At 35.8% G+C, this 23,843-nt stretch overlaps 1 protein-coding gene across 1 annotated transcript in view; it reads right to left on the bottom strand.

The window, feature by feature from the left end:
• The window catches only part of PLCE1 (phospholipase C, epsilon 1), a gene marked incomplete at its 5' end in the record, with an annotated part of 56,466 nt that extends 32,830 nt beyond the window's left edge, over window positions 1-23,636 (bottom strand). Inside the window, 6 exons of the mRNA XM_010289912.1 lie at window positions 158-824; window positions 2,521-2,559; window positions 5,141-5,349; window positions 6,031-6,289; window positions 8,089-8,234; window positions 23,320-23,636. Of these exons, the coding sequence (XP_010288214.1) occupies window positions 158-824; window positions 2,521-2,559; window positions 5,141-5,349; window positions 6,031-6,289; window positions 8,089-8,234; window positions 23,320-23,636 (1,637 nt within the window). The remainder of the gene's footprint in view (window positions 1-157; window positions 825-2,520; window positions 2,560-5,140; window positions 5,350-6,030; window positions 6,290-8,088; window positions 8,235-23,319) is intronic.
• Window positions 23,637-23,843: the final 207 nt, after the last annotated feature.

The raw sequence follows: 23,843 nt of genomic DNA, 5'->3' as shown, positions 1-23,843 counted from the left end.
TAGAGAATCAGATCTTACTGACTTAAGCTGTGTTACAAAGTTGGAGATTTGGCACTCATCTTTAATATTAGCTTACTTATAATAGAAACTAATTGCATTACATGAAGTTGTTGTCATCTTTGAACTTTTCTTATACAAAAATCACAGCATCTTTTACCTGGTAAAGGCTGACATACTGTTTCCGTAGCCACTGTAGTCTTTGATCAGGGAATCTCCTCATTTTTCTTACAGCTTTAGTCAATTCCAGCAATCCATCATATAGCATTCTGGCAGTATATTTTGGAGCAACAAAGTGCAGCAACTTATTATCAGTAGTCTGAAGTCCATAAAGTAGTGTTATACCATTTTCTTCAAGGGACATATTACAAAGTTTGTTTTGAACACACACAGTGTGCATATCAATGCCAGAGTGTCCCATGTATACAGCCTTGGCTGAAAACAAGTCCAGAAAACCTTCCACGAGTCCAGTATTACCAAAAAACTGGTATTTACCCAGCTCAGCAGTATTACCCAGCACACTCAATTTTGCCTTGGCATTTGCAGGGCAAACCGTTGTGGGTTTTGTCCAAGTCAAAGTACTATTGTCAGGCTGAAGTTGAAGAAAGCAACGCGCTGAGAGATGTGTCTCCTGGTCATAATGAATGACGGTTGCCCCTTGTTGCATGAACTGATGGACATCAGCCCTAATAGATAACACGTACCAGGGAATGAGTTCTATCCCGTGGCAGAAAGCCTTTTGTTGCTCTTCTGTTGAATTTGTGTCCCATTCCTTCAACTGCTCAAATATATCACTTTCAGAATCTGAAAGATCTCCAATTATAAATCTGTAAGTGAACAAAGATAAGAAACTTACATTTAGTGATACATGTGCTGATTTATGCTATGATTGATGAATATTTTTTCTGCTGGAGTTTAAATAAAAAGAATACTATTGTCACTATATAATTTGGACCTACAGGAACATCTGTAGTCTTTACAGTACTACAATTTATGTTATTGCAATTTTGAATTAATTAACAGATGCTGCTACAATAATAACTCCTGTAACAATATAATTATATTTTCATAGAACTTTCCAAACATTACATTAACAATGAAAAACTTCAGTTTGGCTCTTAAAGCCAAGTTATTCCAGTTTCTAAATCCACAGCATAAGGTTTCTTCAGTTGAAATATCAAGTATCATATGTGTAAACTTGTAGCAGGATCTAGTGGATTGAAGACATGACTTCTAATCTCTGTTCTATTATTGATTTAATGTGCAGACCTTTCACATTATATAATTCTCTGATTAACACTTGTAAAACAGTGGTTAAAACACATGCCTTCCTCCGAAGCACGCAGCAAGAATTTTATCGGATGCTTTGTGTTAGAAAATTTAATTTTACTTAAGCAAAATATTAACATGCAACAAAATTTTTTGAAATATTTTATATAATATATTTAATATATTAGAAACAGTAGATACAGAGCAACAATAGTGAACTAATAAATGAGGTAGTTTAAATATAATTTCTTCCCTACAGAAGCTTCTAGCATGTATGAAGGAACAAATGTTCAATATTTTGATACTGCTTTAATGAACATTAAAAAAAGCAAACTGTTCCGGTTACAGCAGAACTAACGAAGCACATTTTCCTAAGGATATTTGGCCAATAAAATGCAAACCGGCTTCCTCTGAATATTCTTCAAGGCATCTTGTTCTAGTACCCTCAGTGCTTTTCTTTCACATCACCAGGGTATTCTCAGCTCCTCCCCATGTCCTGCCAGCTGAGCAAAGGACGATTCATCTTGTGACTGGTTCCAAGCCACATATACCATCTCCCTAAGCTAAACAGCACAGATAACCATTAGCTCCTCCTCAAACTCTTCTCTCCCCGGGGCACTAATTAATTTGACCTTTTCCCTTATTCCATTCATCAGTTCTAATGATTCCTTTATGAATTTATTAATCAGTGAGACCTCTACCTCCCTGCCAAATTTAGCTAAAAGTGGCCAGCAGGCTGAGGATTTATTGATTGTCGTGAGGAGGCTGACAAACAAAAGCAGAATAACTGTATCAGCCTTAACTGCAGCTCTATTTCCTTAAATCTTCCTAAAAATAAAGGTCATGCATTGTAACTAAGCTGGAATAAACTGTCTTACCAGAGTCTTACCGGACACATGTACATTAAAATATCTACTTGTATTATACAAGATTAAGATTTTCAAATTAAACAAACAACTAAAGCAGCTTTTTCTCCCCCATGCCCTCAAAACAACCAAATAAGTCTGCAAAAATGCCAGAAAAAGTATTCTGAGACTAGATGTGCATGGCTGGAGGACTCGAATACAGTGGAGACAGAAATGGCAGAGCTTTTTTTATGCCTTATTTCACATTTGATAATACCGGCATGCTGCAGATTAAAATGTACAAGACGCAGGTAAGCCAAGCACACACGTGTAACCATACACAGAAACATAACCTCTGACATGAGCTGCCAAAAGCAACACAGCTATCACTTATTGAGAAGACACTTACAGAGCTCGGTTTGAATCAGCTTTCTTTACATGGGCTGCACTGAGATGCAAGGAAATGGAAACAAAGGATAAAGGAAACCTTAAAACAGACTGTGGTTTTAGAGAGGAAAATTACATGGGATACAAACAGGAAAAAACTTGAGGTTTTCCCCTATTACTTTAAAAAGTATTTCCTGTAATTAGGAAAGTTTACAAGTGAAGAGGAGATCAGGCTAATAAAGCGATGCATCAAAGTTTAGATTATCTTAATAGGTCATCTGATTAACCATTCTACAAAACCTATATTTCAAACTTGAAATTTTTTGTCTTCTCCTACCTACCTTTATTTATTCAAGAACTGTCAAGACAGAGTTCTAATAAAAATTAAAGTTTGATATTTATCTGGCATGTACAGAAATTCAGGGTGATTAAACAGGTCACATTACAAAGTGGTAGAGTTTATTTGCTAACACAACTGGGAAAGTAATTATACCCATTTCCAACTGTTTTTATTAGATGCCTTTCATTTTCTTCAAATCAAACTAACCTATCAGCTTTGCTGGGTTCATGTTCTGCAATACTAATCCAAATCAGCAAAAGGCAAACCAATTGAAAATCTTCCTTGCAATTTTAAAGCAATGAGAAACATGTTGTACAGTGTATTTTTCTGCCTTTATGACCAAAAAACTACAATTATCAGGTAACACATAATTATTACATAATTTGGATTTTGTAATGTTGTATGCAAGTATGACTTAGGTCTCACAAGAGAGATACCTAAGTTTCTTCCTTAGGACTCTTTAGTTGTCCATAGCATTAAAAAGAAACGAAACATTGCAGCCTCGGTACAACTGCGACAACAGAGTATGGCCCTTCTGCCTCTGCAGCAATTTGGTCCTCTGCCTCACCCAGCTCTCTGAATGCCCAGGAAAAATACGGCAGGTGAATAAAGAATTTCTAAAGTTTATAAGGTACTTGAACCAAATTAATACTTTCAGAAGTATTTTTCTACAAGTCATTATGCTGTTAAAATCAGTACCGGCTGCACCAGAACTACAGATACTAATAACTGAGTAGTTAGTAGTCTGAATCAGGAAACATAACTTTGATTACCTACCTGCACTTTTGTTCATTTGTATTTTAAACTTTCATTTCAGTGTCATGTTAGGGTGTTTTCTGCATTTAATTCCTACTTTAAATAATCTAGTGAGTTCTACTCTTAATTATTTAAATATAGATTATTAATTAAATATAAAGCATAAGTAACTAATTTACCAAGAACTGATTTCATAAACACAGAGAACTTCATTTTCTCCATATTGTTCTTTTATGTTGAAATTCTACTTTAATCATCCACGTGAAATGTTGATTGTGACTGTGAGTTGCAAACTCATTTTAAAGCATATTATTATAAAAAAATTACAAAACAATTTTTTATAATTAATAAATAAAATAATTCCTGGAAGAAAGCATTTGAAGTAAGTCAAGAGACAACATAAATGGACAGAGAAGTGGGACTGTCTTTCTTGGCTTAATCTACTACTCCACTTCCCAGAAGCAACTAAAGCCAGATGTGAATAATTCTATTAGAAACCATTCTTTCAGGAAATAATGATTATTTATCTGAAATGAAATTTAGAAATGCATGTTAATGAAATAAATGCATTTAAAACAGGAAGATGGTAGTTCCTTCTCAGGCAGTCACTTATTAGATTTTACATGTAAGTAGCTGAAATATGTTGGATACTTCTGAACATATGGGTATTTCTGATACATATTATCAAGAAAACACCTCAAGCAGTGACCTAAGCATGCTCTTTTATGCAAGCCCTCACGTAATTTTACAGCACTTCACCACTGAACAGTACAATTCTTAATTTGAAGTTACTCGAACATGGCTACTTAGTTAAAGCTGACTCACCTACATCTATATGGGCTGCAACTTCACTGCAAAACAACATTCTAGGAGATCAAGTGATATCTTAACCTCTCCATTTACCATATTTCTTTCTGGTAAATAGTACAGAATATACCAGGTCTTCAAAGTGAAAATCTGAGATTACTGAACACTGGGCTGGGGCACAATTAAGTAAACTTCCATGCAAAATAGCAGGACTACAGCAACCTGAAAATTCAAAATGTGTACTGACTTACAAATGTTTTCTGGACATAATTTAAAAGCCTCAAATGAACATGTCCTTAAAAGAAGAGGTCCTTTGAAGGATAATAAATAACCTTTATTTTGAAAGGGGCAGAACACTGACCGAGTGTGCAGAATATAATGTTCTGAACTCTGATAACAGATATGTCCTGGTGCTATTCCTGTCACCACAGATCAAAATTGTAATCGTAACTGTGGATTTTTAAAGCTCTATGTGTAAGACGAAAAGGATTTACCCTTATCATGAGAGGAAGTAATTACATCATGAGGGAAAATATAACTATACAGAGAGTTTCCAAGCATTTGAGTATCAGATACTTAGCATAAATCCAGGGGGGGGAAATTCTGAATTGGAAGAGGATAAATACAAGGGAAAATGTTAAAGTCGCCCTCATTTGTAAAAGTGAGCCTTGGTAAAGGGAAATTAAAGATAAAAAACATGAAACATACAGGTGACAATAGAAAATAAAATAAGACCTACTGGTACCGGTTTTTGTCCTTCAAAGAGTTTTTTCTTGAATCACTCCCTTCGCTTAAATTATCTTCACCCTCTTCAGATTCCAAACTGCGATTGCAGCTCCGAATAGTTTGAAAGATATTGTTTGCTGTTGATTCTTTTTCTGGATTATTTAAACCATCTTGGCCTACTCGTTGCAAGAAATTATCTTGTCCGTTATAATCTGAAACAAACTAGAGATATCTAAAAGATTAGTACAGTAATAAATAGAAAATTCTGTCATATACTTCTCACTGAAGAAATTGTTTACAAGAATTAAGAATACTTAGCATGTATTTCCTATTGGCTTCTAGTAGGATTTTGTACCTACTTCCAATCCTAAACAGACCAAATCACTGCATAAATCAAGTAACATAAGTTACAGTAACTCCTGCAAACTTTTTAAAAGCCTCAGTGTTGATCTTTTCATGTAACAGGGGCATTTTTCTTTTAAAACCAAAATGATAAAGGAATTGCTTCTTTTCATAGAGGAAAAGCTTGATCCACTGAGCTTCTGAATACCATTTTTAAGGAACTGAAAACTTTCCAATTACCAGTGAGTTAAGTGGAAGGCCAAAGCATTTAACAGAAAATAGTTACATCTTTAAGGATTTACATGCTTACTTTACCCAAAGTATAAACATAATCCTTTGGTACTGACTTTAATTTCCCAGTATTCCAATACTAAACTATGTATAAACAACTACGTCTAAATTGCTATATGGGAATTAAATTGAGGTCCATGTAACTGAACAGTCTGGTAACAGTCTGGTTTAGAAAAGTTTAATTAGATGATGCCTTGGTGTAAAATAATAAACAACATAAAGCACTGCACGGCTTTGAACATAACCTGTTAGAACATCAACCTCATTTACCTCTAATGTTTCATCCTGGGAGTTATATCGCGGACAGAGTCTGATGAGGCTTGATGCTCCATCCAAAACTTCACACAGCTCTTTTAAAAATACACCACAGAAAGGAACGACTTTACAGCCTGGAATATTGAGTGCCCGGTTGACCACTTTCCTGTATTCAGATGATGACTCATGTTGTGCCATACCATCTTTCAGACTTCGCATGGTTTCAATATCAGACTGGTCCATAAATTGCCACATTTTTAAAACTTTTCTTGACCTATTGCAAAAAGAGATCACAACATTTATTTAAAAAATTTAAACCAAATTTACATTCAAGTTCAACACTCACAGCATATATGTAATAGAGGAATTTATCATCATTACAAAATGTATGAATGAAATAAAGGTCATTATTTTTATGAAAATGCTGCTTGGCAGATCATTTTCCCACTTTTGAATTATTAAAAAACAAAACTAAAAAGCATAAACACGCAATCTGATCTACTGGAGTAACAGTTGATATTTTAATAAAAGCCCAGCTGCAGGACACACAAGCAGACTTTCTAACTTTTTCATTGTGTCACTGCCTTAAATTTTTAAGGGCCTGGGAAGAAATAAGAAAAGATTAAGGAAATGGCATGAAGATAAACCAGTTTACTTCAAATTCCTTTAGTTGTATTATGAACAATCCATAAACTTAGCAAAAGGGTTTTTTTTAACTAAATTTATTTAAAATTATTTACATTGATTTTTTTCCCCATTTCACTCACAAAATAAATTAGTTTTCATGGAAATAAAGAAACCAGGACTATGTCCCAGCTCCCAGGCACCAACGCAGTGCTGTAGATGAAAAGAATCTTTGATTTCAAACAGAAATAGCTCGTGATGCTCCCTGAGGACTGCGAGTACCGCGAGTACTGGGAGGTCTCTCTCCTTCTGAGCTGTACATCTGTGCAACGGTATGGCCTTTCTACCCACTCCTAGCCTCAGACATACCAAAAGATCCGTAGAAATGCCAACAGTAGAAAGTCCTTAACCCCAATTTAAGTCTCTGTCCAGGAAACGCTGCTAATCATCTTTCCCTTGTGCTGTGCAGATGCATTAGAGATAAAATTCAGCCCTTAATTTGCTTTACATTTTCCCTCACTGCTTACATGGCTTGGAGACTGTGGATGCATTCTGCTCACAAAGACTCCCTGAGTGTTTCAAATGTGTTTTATATACCAAAAATGTAAACAAATAGCTCAAGGAGAATCCTTACTAAACCACAAAGAGTGACAATACAAACACTTTAAAGCTTTGTTACACAAACACACATAAATGGAGGGTCAGAGCTAAGAGATGGGAAATCTGATCTTAACTCTTCCCTGCTCAGTCCAATTTGCAGCGCTGTGAACTGCCGGTGCAAAGGCACCGCTTTCCTGCTCACCCAGCCCTGCGCGAGCCCGCAATTCTGTAGGAAAGCTAGCAACGAACTGCCTTTAGCCCCCCACTCTGCCCTCCTCCTGGAGACACTGTAGACCATGATGGTATGAGATACCAACATCAGTCAGTGTAAGTAAATTGGAGAGGTTAAAAAAAGAGGTTTAGCTGTTTGGTTGGTTTTGTTGGGGTTTTTTGTTGTTTTGGGTTGCGTGGTTTGTTGTTTTTTTGTTTGTTTTTTTTTTTTACAATTACTGACCCTTTTAGAACACTGCTACAACTGTGTTTCACTTGAGTTCTGGAAACTCCAACCCCAAGTTACATTAGTTTTAGCTGATTACAGATAAACCACAACTGCTTTCCCACCTTCTTTTCATATTTAAAAAAATTCTGTTTAAAAAAATCCCCTATGTTTCTTAATGTAACATACTTAGCATGTACCAGGAAAACCTATCTCCAGAGCATTTGGAAAAAACCACAGCTTTTAGCATGCTTCATTTTTCCAAAAGGGATTACTAGAAAGTCGCAGGGTGAGATGATGTGATTTAGCCATGGATTTCTGGTTAGTCCATTGTTCTCCAGAGACATCTGCTTAACAGAAGCTGAAGTGTAATCTATCACTGAAAAGCCATTTAAAAAAAGAGTTGCCAGTACCTCAGTCCTGCCAGAAATTCCATTACAGCATTGTAGTTGCCCATATTCCAGCAGCATTTTGCCACATGTACTAAATATGAGAAGACTTCTCGTTTCTCCTCCATAGAACCTGCAGTCAGGATCAGCCAGGTAACCCATGAGCTCACCTTGTAAAATAAAACGGACGGTACAGTCAGCCAAAGCAATGTCACTTGGAGCATTTGTGCATACTTGATGGGTTATGTGGGGGGTTTTTGTTTCCTTCCGTCAGGAGGCTGTCAGTCAAAATTCTACTTACACACTCACGGCCAAATCACATATGCATTGCAATCACACCTTACATGCGGACATACTCATATTACAACTGTTAAATCATTAACTAATCTAGAAATACTTATATTAAACAAAAAACTACTGTATCTTAAAATATGATATTCTGAATATGCATTCAGGCCACGGAAGAAAATGGATAGCTTAAGGTAGCACTGATTTCTAAAGTTGCCAAAGAGATCTGCAGTGTAAATTCTCATTAACATAGCTTACAAATCTCAGCCTCACACTGAATAACCCTTGTTCTTACAACACAGACAGTTAAAGTGGATAAATTGAAATTTTAATTTCACAAACCTGTTAGTTTGTACAAATTTGCTAATTCCTATATGCACTGAACATTTAAAGTAATTCGCATTATCTATTTGCAAGATCACAAATGAAGAAAAACAAAAAAACCTCCACCTTCCCAGTGTGACCATACTGCCAACTTCTGTTCGGTGATTAATTAATGCCAGAATCAGAAACTAACTTAATATATGATTCTGTTTGTAATTAAACAAATAAAAATCAAACTTTCCTTTTATCAGGGTGCAGATTTTCTTTCCAGTTTATGTTCCCACAACATCCATAAAAAGTAATTGTATTTCACATGGAAACCTAATTTAAACCAACTGTTCCTTTTTACAATGTGATTCCCTAGGGGCTTGGTTTTTGTCATTGTGTAAACACTTAGGAAGCAATAAATGTGATTTGTTCACTGACACTAAGTTCCATTCTTTGGCCCTGAAGGATTCAAGTGTTTACAGACAATACCAGTATGAAGGAGAGGCTTATAAAAATTAGAAAATGTTAGTTCACACCTCAAGGGGCATAGTCTTTTTATTTAAAACAACAAGCATGGGAAATAAAATGTAAATGCATTAGTAGTAACAGGAAAAAAATCCACTAAAAATATACAGGGCTTCCATTTACGCAAGCCTATACAGACACAGTGTTCTAAGCCTCTCACTCCTGAGGGAGAACAGTCAAAGAAAATGAAAAATCTAAGTTACTATTTAATCTTTCTGATGTGCAAATCAATCAAGAACAACAAATCAGAAATGTGCAGATGAGAAGACAAGCCGTAGCTCCAATATAAGCAATGTATATGTGTACAAAAAAAAAAACGACATTTTTAAGACTAAAAAAATGAAGTTATAAAATCATTCTGTCTTTCATGTGGTGAGGACATCCTTGGGAGCGCACAGTACAGGGATGGGAATGCTCTAATTGAGACATGAGAATCAGGAGACAACGGACCCATTAAGAAACAGCATTCTACCTGCTCTGCCCCTCACTGAACAGCTTGGGTATGGAACACAAGAGCTAGAAGAAACCCGCTTCAAGTCTAGTGCTAATCTAAAGAAAACAGGTTAACTACTCTTCCTGTAATTACTGTATGTTTTTATAACTAACATGTAAGAATAGAGTAGGAGCAGATAACAGGTACAGAGCGTTCAACAAAGGTAGAACAAGTACCAGAGTCCAATGTCGTACGTGTAAACATGCTCAAGAAGATTTCCCAAACACAGCCTTAATGCACTGTCACTGTAGAGGTCACAATACAAAAATAAATAAATAAAAACTATTCATATCGGCTGCCCTATACAAGCTATATCTAATCGCTGCACCAGCTCTGAATGAGAACTTGAAGTTAGCTGAGATTTTTTTTGAAGTGCTCAGTTGGTTATTCCTAAAATATAAAAACTGAATCAACTAAGCAGTGCATACCTGAAGAGCATGAAGGTATGGAAAAATACAAAAAAAACAGACACTACAGGATACGGGGGTCAAACGAGGGCAAAAACAGAAGTAATAAATAAAATGCACAAAAATATCAGAAATTGTGAAACAAACCAGTTAAATCTGTGATTCAAGATTGGCATAGATTTGTTTGTGTATGCTGGAACAAAATTTCATATTGTTTTTGGATATTATTCCCATTTTCCAGAAATGGCTCTGTTAGGGAATGCAAATGTTAAACATGCAATCTCACAAAAAAACCCAGTATTTTTTTAGTATGAAATACCAAGTGTGGTAATGATAGTTTGATTAATGTGTTTTATGTGTTGATGAACTTAGAAATGAAACATGTGCTACAGACTGTTTCAACTTTTCTGTCATATCTAGCAGTAGCCAGGAGTATAAATTGACCTTTCTGGTGGTTCTGAATAGCATAAGGTCTCCATAAAGTTTTTCTATTAATTACTCAGACTAATTACAACCAACGACTGTTGGCCGATTAATCTGAATGCATCATACAACCCCCTGAAAGGGGGATTATGGGCTTCTCTAAAAGCGTAATAGCCTGGTACCCCAAAACTGGTTTCTTGGAAGGTTTTATCAGTCTTAGACTAGAACAGGGATGATTAAAATGCAACAGTACTGTCAGAAAGGAGAGAACAGAGGAAAGGAGCTGTGAACAAAGGCCATCTAATTTCATTCAGCGAGATTATTGCTGAGTGCTGTGCCTAACATCTGCAAAACTTTTCCACTTCTATTTTTTTTAGTGACAACAGCTGGAAAGGGAGGAGAATTCAGTCAACAGAGCTGAGGGGGCATTTCCCTAAAATTAGATGTGGTCCTGGAGCCCAGGGAGGGAACAAACACAGAATTAATAAGTGGAACTATCAGTTATCCACTTAAAATGCCATAGAGGATTTTGCTCACAGAAGTTTTGAAGGTGGGAGATCTGGTTGAATCGGTAGGCTTTAAAGGAGCAGAAAATCAAAGCTGAACTTCTGCTGACTCAGGTCACTTCCCAGCTCTGAACTCCCTGAAGATTTTATTCTGCCCAGACAGATTGAACTGATGGATCCAAGAACTTGATCATTAAGAACAGTATTCTAAATAAACACATACTGAAATAGCTAGGGTATAGCAGTAATTTGAGACGATTATTCATAATGGCCATAGACAAAATGAACGACATACAAACACTGAAATGCCGGTAAGTTGAAAGGACTGTGATCCTCAGGAAACACCATGTTTTGACAACTTAGCGGAAACTTTTTATTAATTAAAATATAAACTTATTAAACAATACTCGGGAAACATACTCATGAATGTTGTGATTTACTGATAAATATATGAACAGTCCAGAGTACATCCTCAAAGGAATGCCTCCATAGGAATCACCAACCTTCTCAAATGACCCTACAGCTGCCCCTGGATCCCCGAAATACCTGATAATGCATATACTACATTTTTGCTGTCCGGGATGCATAAAGCTTCCTCTGCACAGATGTGTTCAAGAAATAACAAACTTTTCAAGATCTTCATTCAAATGAAATTCAGAATTGGGATTCCTCAGATGTCTGTGTACATCTGAGCTAGATGAACCTCACACGAAAGAAAAGCAGAGGACAACTCCATAAATGTATGCATGCATTGGTGACGATGGAAATCACCTGGAAGTTGAATTGAAAACCCTGGGGTTTGCACTTCGGCAAGCAAGGAGCACAGACTGTATTCTGGAGTGTACAGTTTCTCTGTCAATAAAATCAGGTGTGATCTCTACCTCCAAGAGGTGTTTCCAGCAGGGTGAACAAAGCAAAGGGAGGCTCCAATCCTGGCTGGAATCAGGCAGTGACTTCTGGACACTTCAGCCAGCTGGATACAGAACAGCACCTCCTCCTCCAGCAGTTCATTCCTGGATGGCTTGCTGAGCTCCCTCCCCAGATGCACCACACCTGAGGAGCACCTAACCCGAGGATGAAGTACCATCAGGTAGGCAGCTGCCTAGTTATCAGGCTGCCACTACAGCAGCACGAGGGCTTCTGCAGCTCTGGCGCTGCCTGAACTAGCTAGCGCCGGGACCAGAGACAGCACACCCCAGCCAAAAAGAGTGTGCAGTAGTAGCCTTGCCAAGAAGATCAAAACACGTTGCGAGTATTCCTCAGCATAGGCAGTAACGCTTTTTGGACCAAGTTTTTGTGTTAGGTATCACTTTAACATAAGATCACAATCTGCACATCGACATATTAATGATTATTTAGTTTACTTTTTTTTCACACTCGACTTAGATAGTTCTGTTTACGTAACTCATTTTGAAGTCCCTGCAGAATAGAAATAATCGCAGCAAACCTATAATTAGATTTCCGCTGCACTGCTGATGAGTCTGAAAAGTATGAGAAAATGTGTCCTGGCTTCATTACTATAATCCACATGATTGCAAGACACAAGAAAAGTCATAAATTGAAACACGATCCACTCAAGTTTATAACAACATCCGTCTCTTCATTCAGATGGGTAAAAATGAGTGTCCTCCAGGATTACTGCACACTAATATTAAGTAGTAAACAAACAAAATCAAATCAAATAGATACTTAGCTACGATATAAATATTTTCTGGTGACATAACACAGAGAAGCAGTGACAACATTGTGCCAAATTAATTTCAGATTTATTGTAGAGTAGCCTCATTTGGAAATTTTCACAGGTACAGGAGCCTCCTCCAAATCTTAGTCTGAGCACAGACAGATGAGGATCTGCATCGGATGTCCAGGCAATGCAGTTCGTAGCTGAGCAATGACCTCAAGCACAGTAGTACATAAAGATCTGTGTAATTTTTTTTTTTTTTTAATTATCTTTAAATCACCTCTTACTATTTTAACTGCACTAAAATCTATTCTTTTCAATAAACTTCTTTTAAAAGGTTTTTAGGCTTATCCTTATTTGATCAAAGTTTTCAAATAAATTCAAGTTATGCATTTGGGAAAGGCCTATTATAACTCAGTGTTATATTCAAACGTACCGTGATAATTTTTAAGTCAGTGACTGAGTCTCATTCAGTGTTTCAACTTACTTTACTTGGAATTTTTCACAACTGTAGCAATGATAGACCTCTATTTAAGATAGACAAACTTTCCCTTTTCAGGACATCACATTCCCAGAAGGCTCCAAAGGTATCTGTTCTGATTTTCAGAACTCCTTTTTCTTTTCTTTTTCTTTTTTTTTTTTTTGAAGACAATTAGACAGACAGAAACATTCCTATAACTCAACTGCCAGAATTAATAGTAGGAATATGTTTTTTAAAAACTTGTAGCATTTTATTAACGACAAATAAACAAACCCACTCTAAACTTTTAAACAGGGGAAATCTATATCAATCATTAAAAAGGTAATAGAAGACTATGTTTTTGACTGCCTAATCACTAAACTACCACTGATTTAAAGTCATATCTATATGCAGTCCAAAATTTCCCAGTTTGCTGGGGTCAGGATATAGCTCGTTACTGATGCTCAGCTGCTTTTACTAATAGAATACAAAGAATGTAAGAGAGACACTCATGATGGAACTTGATCCTCAAGGTATGGCACATGACGCTCAAGTCTCTACAAGTGTAAACTACCGGCCTGTTTACCATTTAATCTATGTGAATCCTGCTCCATGCAGTACACAGGATGGAACAGTGTAAAATGCATGTTGAATTATTAAAAGTATCCTTAAATTTGCCATGGATGTACTTCACTCCTTTTCTTCTTTCAGTCTTCTAATATTCAAGATTACAATAATTCATATATCTATTAAATTATTTACTATCCTTTATATAGCTGCTAGAGAGTGTATTTTGCAATTTTTTAAAATGGGAATTATTGTTTATCTTTTATAGAATGTAAATGGAGAAGTGGCATTAATGGAAGAAGCGAAGAATCTCCACCTGTGAAGCCCACTGCTTTGTCATTTGTACTGCTTTACACTCTTTTCCCTAGCTCTTAAGGCTTTTACAGCAATTCCCAAGCTACATACTTCAGAGGGTGATGCTACATGGAAGAAATGATGTATTCTATTTTTATATTACATTTTTTCGGGACTTCATAATACTTGAGAGATGCAGCTTTCAGAGGTGAAATTAGCAAACACAGCTGTCTACCTGAAGTTTAACACTTACCATTGTCAGCAAGTAATATAAAATCTTTTGGCTTACTAGAAAGTAAGATTACTCTCTAACACCTAAGATATAAAAATTAGCCACGGATATCTTTCTGTAATAAATTGTAGCTGATTTAACTACTGCCTACACTGGAGCAAGAAAGCAAGCAATTTTAATACTGATGAAATAAAGTATGTGTATGAGAAGTCTCTGAATACAAAACAAGGATTTGATTTTTCAGGTATCCAAGGGATAAGCATGACAATTTGTAACCCATTTAATCAAGCCATTCTGGTTTCACTGATTTTGTTTGATGAAATCACGAAATCTAAGTAAAATCTGAAGAACGTGAATAATCCATGTAAAACAATAACCCTTATCAGATATCACGCAGTATTTATGGCAAGAGGGAAAAACATACATTATCTTGTTTAAAAGCAGAATTCTTAGTATATCAGTGTACTGTGATTTCTCTCTCTAAAAAAAAAAAAAAAAATTAAATCAATCTTTCACAACATTACAAAGTCTTTCCACAAAGTAGAAGTGTTGCTGAGGGATATTATTTTTATAAATAATATGGAGCAGATTCATATTTATGAGGCTTTCAAAAACACTAGCAGTATGCAGCATTAGCGCTGATAGCTGGCTGCCATGAGTTCCTTTGCATTGCTAATTGTGCGCAAATCCATCAGTGCATACTGATGAATATAAGGATCACAGTGTATAACACAGAATTGATTTATTTTACATGGGTTTCACTAAAGTTTCATAATTAAAATTTTTCTGCTTTTGGTATAATACGCAACATAATTTTCAGATGCATTTTTTAAATCTGAGTATTTTAAATTACATTATCTTATGAACAGATGGTTCACTTTACATGCTTGAGTGAAATTATATAACCTTACAAAGAACATTTACCATTTCAAATCTGATTAAACACTATTCCAAACAAGGACTGGAAACAGTTTGATATTTGTACAAACACAATCTTTTTAAAAGTATTATGCAAACCCATTTAGGCATTGCAAAAAAATGCTGAACTAAGAGACAGAGCGCAGTATTTATTTACATTCCATTATTCAGTAAAATGATATGTCTCTGTTTTGCTAGTGAGGGTTTAAATTTGTGTTTTGAATGAACAATGAAGAAAACTTACGAATTTAAACCATTAAAAATAAAACTACCATTATTATTTAGTGTCCTAAATAGCTGTATTTTTAATTAACTTTACTGAATATAAGAATGACTTAGTGAATGATGAAACCACCACAGTAGCAGTGCTATACCGGAGCAGTTCAAACATTTTTCCCTTCTCAGTTACTTTTTGGCAATTCATTCCTTCTAAAAAATCACCTCATATATTGAACTTTTTATTTACTTTGCATTTTCAGTTCCATGGTGGGACTACCTTCAGACACCTGTTTGAATGATTTTTCAATCTGGTGCAACTTTCAACCTAAGACACCACAATTGCTTTGTACGCATACCTCAGTGTGGAAAATTAAATGATTCGTTTTGTTTTAAGTTTTTATTGCTTTTCTTTTCTTTTACTTGAAGCTGTGGCCAGAAAGATCAAGTTACAAGAGACACTTTTCATATTTATATAAAGCAACGCTTGAAATTATTTAAAATGTTTACAACATGTACATTGAACTTGTGTTTCTGTGGTTGCTTTGCTGGCGAGAGGCAGAAGAGCGGCTGGGAGTAAAAACCATAAATGTGCAAGAGTCTGGGAGGGTAAAGATACAGAAAAAGGAACAGGCATCCAGGAAGACTATGGCACATCATAAAGGTATGGTAAGGTAAGGACGACATGGCACCCGAGCTAAAGAAGCAGGGCAAACTCATAATACCACACAGGAATCAGAGAAAAGAAATAAATGAAGAAGAGAAAGGCACAGCAGGCAACAAGGAGAGATGGAAAAAAGTACGTTGTTACAGTTCTCAGGGTCCGTTTTCCTAATCTCTTCCCAGCTACCAGGGCCGTGCTAACACTGCAGAATCTCCTTAATAGCTTCCTCCCACAGTTCTTATACATCCATGAAAACTAAGCTTCTGCTAGTCAGTGCTATATCAGAGCAGGAAAATACACTACTACTACATGTGCACACTCTTAGAGAATCCAAAAGCCAATAGTTTTGCAAAGCTAGATGTTTCTATATTTCACACTCCTCCTCCCATGCTAGCCACTAGTTCACAATCAGCTTTTAATTACATTTAGTAACTGGAAAGAATATCTGTCTTTAGCTTGATCCACTGCCTTGCTCTTCCAAGACTCTATGATCAATGTGATATTAGTATAAGCAAATGAAATATCAGCTGTGTCTTGCTGATGAGTACATGTTGTGCCCAAGTTTCCACTATCATGTAACTACAGTTTTAATCAAACTTTTAAAGACTATGGGCTTTATTTATAGCTGGTGATACTGAATGCGTTTAGCCCAAAATCTTCACAATAAATAAAAAGCAAATACCAAAAAGACTTCTTTAATTATCTGTGGCACAGGCAACAATACAGCTTAAATTCTGCTAGTGCAGTAAAAAAAAAAAAAAGCTAAAAGCTAAACCATGTAAGAATATTTGAAATACCTACAGGTAGATGCGCTTCTTCCACTCCTTTAAATGTGAATTAATTACTGAATCAAAGGTACATGCTATAAACTGGCACATGTAACAGACCCACAGGTTTTTCTCAAATACATCTGGCTTAGCAATATATTTATCTTTATTTACATAAGGATACTATGCATCCTTTAAATATACAGAAAGATTCTTCTCTACCTGAAAAAGGTTTAGAGAGATATTAATTCCTATATTGCAACACTTCCAAGTTTGGAGCTATACACTTTTTAAAAATACAGGAAAAGTCCGTCGTTTTAAAAAATGTTCCCTTACTGTTTTCTGGCAATAAAACCAGAATTGGAGCAAACTTATTTCATAAAAATCTTATTTAGTCACCTGCTGTTGAAAATTTGAATCAAATGCCTTCAGAGTATCTGAAACAATGTTTTCTTCAAACCATTTATAAAGTAACAGAACTATTGATACTAACAGGTAAGGAAACAGACAACCCATAGGAACAAAACGTATAATACAAACAGAATTTCAAGTCAAATAGTTTAAAGGGACAGAAATATCATTCCCTTTCTCAGAGACCATTTGAAACCTCAGGCTGTTGCAAGAAGAAAGCGAGAGAAAAAACAACAGGATTCATTCATTCTAGTGCCCAGTTCTCCTACAATACATTAAGTAAAAAACAAAATTGCTTTTCAGGTTTTCAGTTTCTCCTGTAAACGTCTTCTGAAATATTACAAAGAATTTTTGTTAAGTTTTCTATACAGTACAGAGACAAGGGGTCAAAACACAGAAACTTTATGACAGCTGAGATTACAGTTTGCCATCCTAGAAAATTAGAACGACCACTGGATCAATGAAAGTTTAGGAACATATCTCGTGTGTAAAAGCAGAGCAGTTAAACTTTTTCCTTTTAGTAACTTAACTTCTCCTTGGACTTTGTATATTTGTTAAATTTGATCTAAACTTCAGGATTAAGGAACAACTGAAAAAAGCGGTGTTTAAATCATAGTATTATAAAAGAACATTCCAAATAAATAACGTTTCGAATTCAGCCACACTTAGATGTCTATGATAGTGCATGCATTGCCTAAAAGAGCTATATATGCAGGTGAACACAATATAATTTTCTCTCCTTTTTTCTAAATCTAACAAAATTCCTTGTTTGGTTTTCAGTGTTTGACACCACACTATTTCTCCAACAAAGTGATTGATTGGATCTGTTCTTTACATGGGAATTAGCACCTTGCTAATTGCAGAACACCAGGATGCATTTCTTCCTAAGCAAACCTATTTATTCATTTTCATTAATTCTGAAATATGTGTACTTCAAATCCATTAGGAGCAAGGTATAATTTCTCTCAGTTCTGTTCTGTTCCTTATTAGATACCTGATAATGATTACATAGTAATCTATATTCTTTCTGCACTATAGTATGTAATCATAGTGATTCGGTAATCCCTTTTGTCCGCACCTCTCACCCTTCTGTGGTTATCCAGCAGTTCTAACCTTTCCTTTTTCAAGTCTACTGCATCTACTCCACATGTTGAAAAGTCCTCAAATTCTTTGATTATTTTGAAATTTAACTTCAGTTTCTTAAATGGTAGTGATCAGGCTTTCTATAGCAGCATTATAGAAGTTATTTAAACTTCAGTGGCAGTCTCCACCACGACTATCATCTTTCTATAGTACCTCTCGGGAAGTGAAGCCTGAAAATACATGTCTATACATGTAAACGTTACAGATCTTTAGTGACTGGGCTATGTCATATGAACTTCCATCTGTCTGAAAACTCCATCAGAGGCAGTAAATCCTGCAGACAATCTGCAACATTAGCAGATTATAAGATTCTTATTTTCCTCTGAATATTGTATTTCCCTGTGAATTTCTGTACCGACTTGAGAGCTGGAGTGATCCAGAAGTTTTAAAATACAAATGAAATACAATCCAAGAATGTATTCCATCCCATTTTGTGGGCTTCAAGCAGATCATTCATGACTGACCTTTCTCACAACGCATTTCTGAAACAAGTCATTGGGTGTTCAAGCTCCTTGTCATGGCAGCCACCTTGATTAACACAACAGGGAATAAACTGATACTTAGAAACCCAGGACAAGAAAAGACACAGGGAAATACATAATGCCTGAATCCCCTCTAGTAACTGTATGTCAGGTCTAAGCCATAACCACTCTGTCTTAAACAAAGGCAGTTTCTGTTTCCCAGCCTCGGCCGCGCAGGATTGACAGCTGCATGTCTGCACTACAATTTGTGGAGTGCTTGGCTGTAGCTTTCATCCGTACTATCCACCTTTCATGTTTCTACGCTACTTACAATACTACAGTTTTTTCCCCCCATCATGCTTGACAGTGAAAAGAAACAATGTATACACAAAGAGGGTCTAGAGTGCTATAATTTCCATCTTTCATGAATATTAATAAAGGTAATCTATTTCTCCAGCCTTTGTTGTTTATTTTTTGAAGATCTTCATCTCTCAGAAACAAAAGCCACTCAGTTACTAGTTTCACCCAGTATCTGACAAATAAAGGTATCTCCAGTTGCAAACTGGGATACAGTTCCTTGCTGTACCCCTAAGTTTAAGGTCAAAGCACTCACAAAACAGAGCAAGGTGAATGGTTATCACAGCTCCCAGAGGTAAACAAGTTGTGCCTCTTCCGTAATACAAGAGGACTCAGTCCACTGACACCCCGAGCAGACACTCACATTATGACCAACTATGTTCAGATTGCTGCAGGTTAAAAACAAATTGGGTGGCTCTTCACGCAAGGTGTAAGCAGGCTGTGGAAACCTTGCCACAAAGAGAGTAACAAAGGAGCTCTCCTAAACAGTCAAGTTGGTTACCTTGCCTTTCAAGCAGGACTACAGCTCCTTTAAAAAAAACAAAACAAAACAAAACAAAGCTATCAGGCAAGGTATAAACTACATTTATACCACCTATCACTACTTATTTTTTGCACTGTCACTCAGTAACACTGAGATACTGGTTAATATCTGGCTAGCCAAGTAATGGGCTCACCCACCCCTCTCCAGTGCAACGTCTCTCTGGCGTAAGGCCCAACCACAACTTTTCTCCTTGTGTGTTAAGTTACTTGTGATGCAGATTTCTCCCTGTATGCTTCTTAACTTGGTTTCTGAAATTTTTAAAATCCTTTTTTACACTTTTCAGCTCCTCTCGTCAGGCTCACAACGCTGTGATCTCAGAACAAGAGTATTTGACAAAAATGTATTTCCATTGTCAAATTAAGAGACCAAATAATTTTCAGAAATCTTGCAAGACTCTCAAAATGTTAAAACAAGCTACAGATACAATGAAACATTGAAGTTGGCAAATGCTCCAGCTACTCTCATCTTGCCTTTCTACTGAAAAAAAATTTTAGGAAGTGTTCCTGATGGATCATCAGCATTAATGTGAACACTGAATCACTTCCAGCACTTTAAGTCAAAACATACTACCCAGCACAAAAACGCACAGTACAGGCTTCATCCAGTGCTAGACAGTATGCCCACTGTTACGCTTTTCCACAAATGATAATTGTGTAGGAAAAATAACAGCAGCTTTAGGTTTTTTTTTGTGCAGCTAAACAGCATTCAGCTGTGTTAATTGTCTTCAAGTACCAATTTTACTTACTGCAGAGGGCAACTGATTTCTGATTCAGTTCTGCAATTCTTCATAGACCATTTCCATGCCCAGCGCTTAAGGCTGACCACTCACCATAAGCATCCTCTCCTGTGTAAGTCTTTCCTATACCCTTAAGACCCCATTGAGGTCTAAATACTGTAATTCATATTAAGCAACGCTAACCAATAGTAAATAGAAAGGTTTAAACAAATGATTAGAAGATATCGTACTTGATGTATCTTGCTAGTAACAATATTTAAATCATTCACATATAGAAAACAACAGTTTTTTAACAGCAAACATATTTAAAGCATAAGGGAATCATGTGACATTTCCCACCCGCTTGATCTTGCACTCTGCAGTCAATGGGAGTTTGCAACTTCAGTCATGAACGGGGGTTTCTGGAGTTACTGGAACTTAAACAGTAAATACGACTAGTAAAATTTACCTCAATAAGACTATTTTTTTCCCCTACATTTCACTTCAACTCATTTTTTAAAAGATATTTTAATAATTTGAAAATATTTTAATCCTCATTATTCTAATTATTAATTTATTTTATAATACTCCTCATTCAACCTATGAATGTCAGTATTTTTTGACAGAATTCAATCTAAAATGCCAGTATTTTTTCTATTAAAGACGTTCCTTTGCATAACAAAACAGCATTTGTTGACTGTAATTTTAAAGAAGCATTATAAAGTGTTCCTCATTAATATACAGTAAGTATCAGAAAAATTAATAAAAAGCATATTGATTTATGAAAAATACTCTATATACTATAGTTGTTCATTTAACAGAACAATGGCATGAAACAATTTTTTTCCCATTATGTATCAGAAGCCTTCCATCCTAAAAGTCATGCTGGCTCCCACATTATAAATACACTTCAGTATTTCTATATAGGCAATGCCAAAAAAAATCTGCAAGTGCTCACTGACGTTTGCCAACAAAAGCATGACTCTTCACACAAGAATTTTCTTGCCATTTATAAACAAAGACATTTTGGAAGTTCACGCTTGTGATTGGCTCTGGCAACTGATATACTCCACCATAAGATAAAGCAGATAGCAAAACAGTGATTTATTGGAAGCAGTAAATACTGTACAATAACTCAATTTAAACATCTAACATCTATGTTTTAAAAAAGTTATTCTGGATTATACTTAAAATAATCCTCTGCACTAAATATTATATAATCTTTGCACCGGATATTCAGGAATTAATTAAAATTACATTAAAAATTACCCTGTAGCATTACCAAACAAGTAATGCTAGACTACAAAAACTGCGAAGTCACAAACCTCTAACACTAAAAGATAATGGTGACTATTTTACCAAAAGGCAACTTTAACGTTAAAATTCTCACTGATATGGAATAGTCTCAGTCATTTCTGACACGACTTCTTCACTACCTACTTACTCTTCAATCCTGTAACTGTTCAGTGTCAAAACACACAATGGTCAATCTAATTTGTACAGCTAACTACAAAATGTCCTAACAAACTGTGCTGGCATTGTGCCTCACCAGTCATAGTAGAGCTTGACCATCTCACCTTTTTCCCCACTGCCCTCACCACGGTAATCGCCGCAAGAGAAACACCGCAGGAAGGAGGACCCTGGCTGGGTCAGGAGCTAGATTCCTCTCCAGCTATGCACCAGCCACAGTACTTTCCTAAATACAATAACTAGAGCTAATTTAAACAATTTTGAGGCTCTGTATAAAGACTGAATGTTGTAGAGGCAAATCTTATTTATATTCCTGTAATAGAATTAGGTGGGAGAAGCCAACATATTTACACTACTTTAGTTCCTAAATCTCAGTAACATGCAAGAAACAGGAACACACTGATAGATGCTAAATATTCAGTCACTGATTCTGCCCAGGAAGCAGGAAGCTCACCAGGGGTTAATACATATTCTTCTCTATTTACTTAATTTTGTGCTCTCCTTTTGATACCTGCACAATTTTCATCTCTTACTAAAGCATAAGAATGCAGTGGATAACAAATTAAAAGAGCATAAGTCAACACTATCTTAGTTTTATCCCACTTCCATGAATCTAGGAACTAACACTGCATATGGTTCACACAAAAAAGGAAGAAAGAAATTGTTCTAGTTTTCTGCAGCTAAAACCTGAGGTTTTATTTAGGGTTTTTTGTTTGTTTGTTTGTTTGACTTTAGCTTGAGGTTTCTGGTGTGGATTTTTTCCATAGTTTTCTCAATCATTGATCAATTTTTTATTAAACTCATCAGAAGATCACCTTACTAAAAATAAAATAAAATCTTAGTAAAGAACTCACGCTTTGGCTTATGGAAATGTGTCATGCTACATAACATTTCTTTGTATAACAACATTCAAGACACACACAGCAATTAATTAAATAAATAAATAGTGCAGATGAGTGTAGTTATATTATACAGAATACAGAAACTTCTAGTTTATAATACTTCTGTGCTGACTCCTAAGATCATGCTTAGTCTACAAAAATCCAAACCAAATAAATAAAACTCCAGCTCCTGAACAAAATAATAAACTGACTGAAAGTATACCCCATACTGTCACTATAAATACAAAGAAATACAAGTCTGTAATTTTTTTCTTCCTGTTTACTTTACAATGTGCAAGAAAAACTTAGGTTGCAGTTTTCCAAACTCACTGAGCAAATCGGTCACATAACTCCTATTAAATTCAGTGGAAGTTATTTAGCTAAATCCTCTGGTCATCTTAACTTATGTTTTAAAAATTTGTCATTACAGCTAAATTCAGCTCTGAGAGATAAAGGAAATAACTAACCCACAAATCAGGTAATAACCCTTATGAAAAGTAATTTAAAAGTTTTGTGTTACCTCATTAAACCTTGTCACTAGATCTTCTACAGCATTATGTTCACCATTTGGGGAAGAAAGAATAGTAGCAGATATGGAAGCTTTAATAGACGTCAGCTTGCTTTGACATTCAGCATTACCCAAATCCCTGGTTAAAAAGCAGAGGTAGTCAATGGGTAAGACTTTCCGGTAGAGCTCCTGCTCCTGCTCGGTCAGAATGCTGGCAACCTCCTCTGGGAACTGGATGAGGTGCTGCAGTTCGATCAGCTCTTTGCTGATACCAGCCACGTTGGAGGGAAGGACGCTGGAGCCAGCCATAGATGTACACGCTTGACGTTCTAAAACAAAACAAATAAAAAATTTATTGGGTTTCATCTTTAACTCTTGGACTGGGCTATGCAAAAGCAAGGCAACTTGTTCTTTTTGTTCCGTTAAACTGTTCATTCATTTATTCAGCAGTATACCATATCCTAGCTATCTTTAAACAACCTAATAAATTCTTTTAGTTCAGTTCTTTCTGCATTTCTCTGTATCTGGTATTAGCT

The sequence above is a fragment of the Phaethon lepturus genome, unplaced genomic scaffold (genome assembly GCF_000687285.1).
Source record: "Phaethon lepturus isolate BGI_N335 unplaced genomic scaffold, ASM68728v1 scaffold9256, whole genome shotgun sequence".
In the NCBI taxonomy this organism is placed as follows: Eukaryota; Metazoa; Chordata; class Aves; order Phaethontiformes; family Phaethontidae; genus Phaethon; species Phaethon lepturus.
This window is presented reverse-complemented; position numbering and strand designations above follow the sequence as displayed.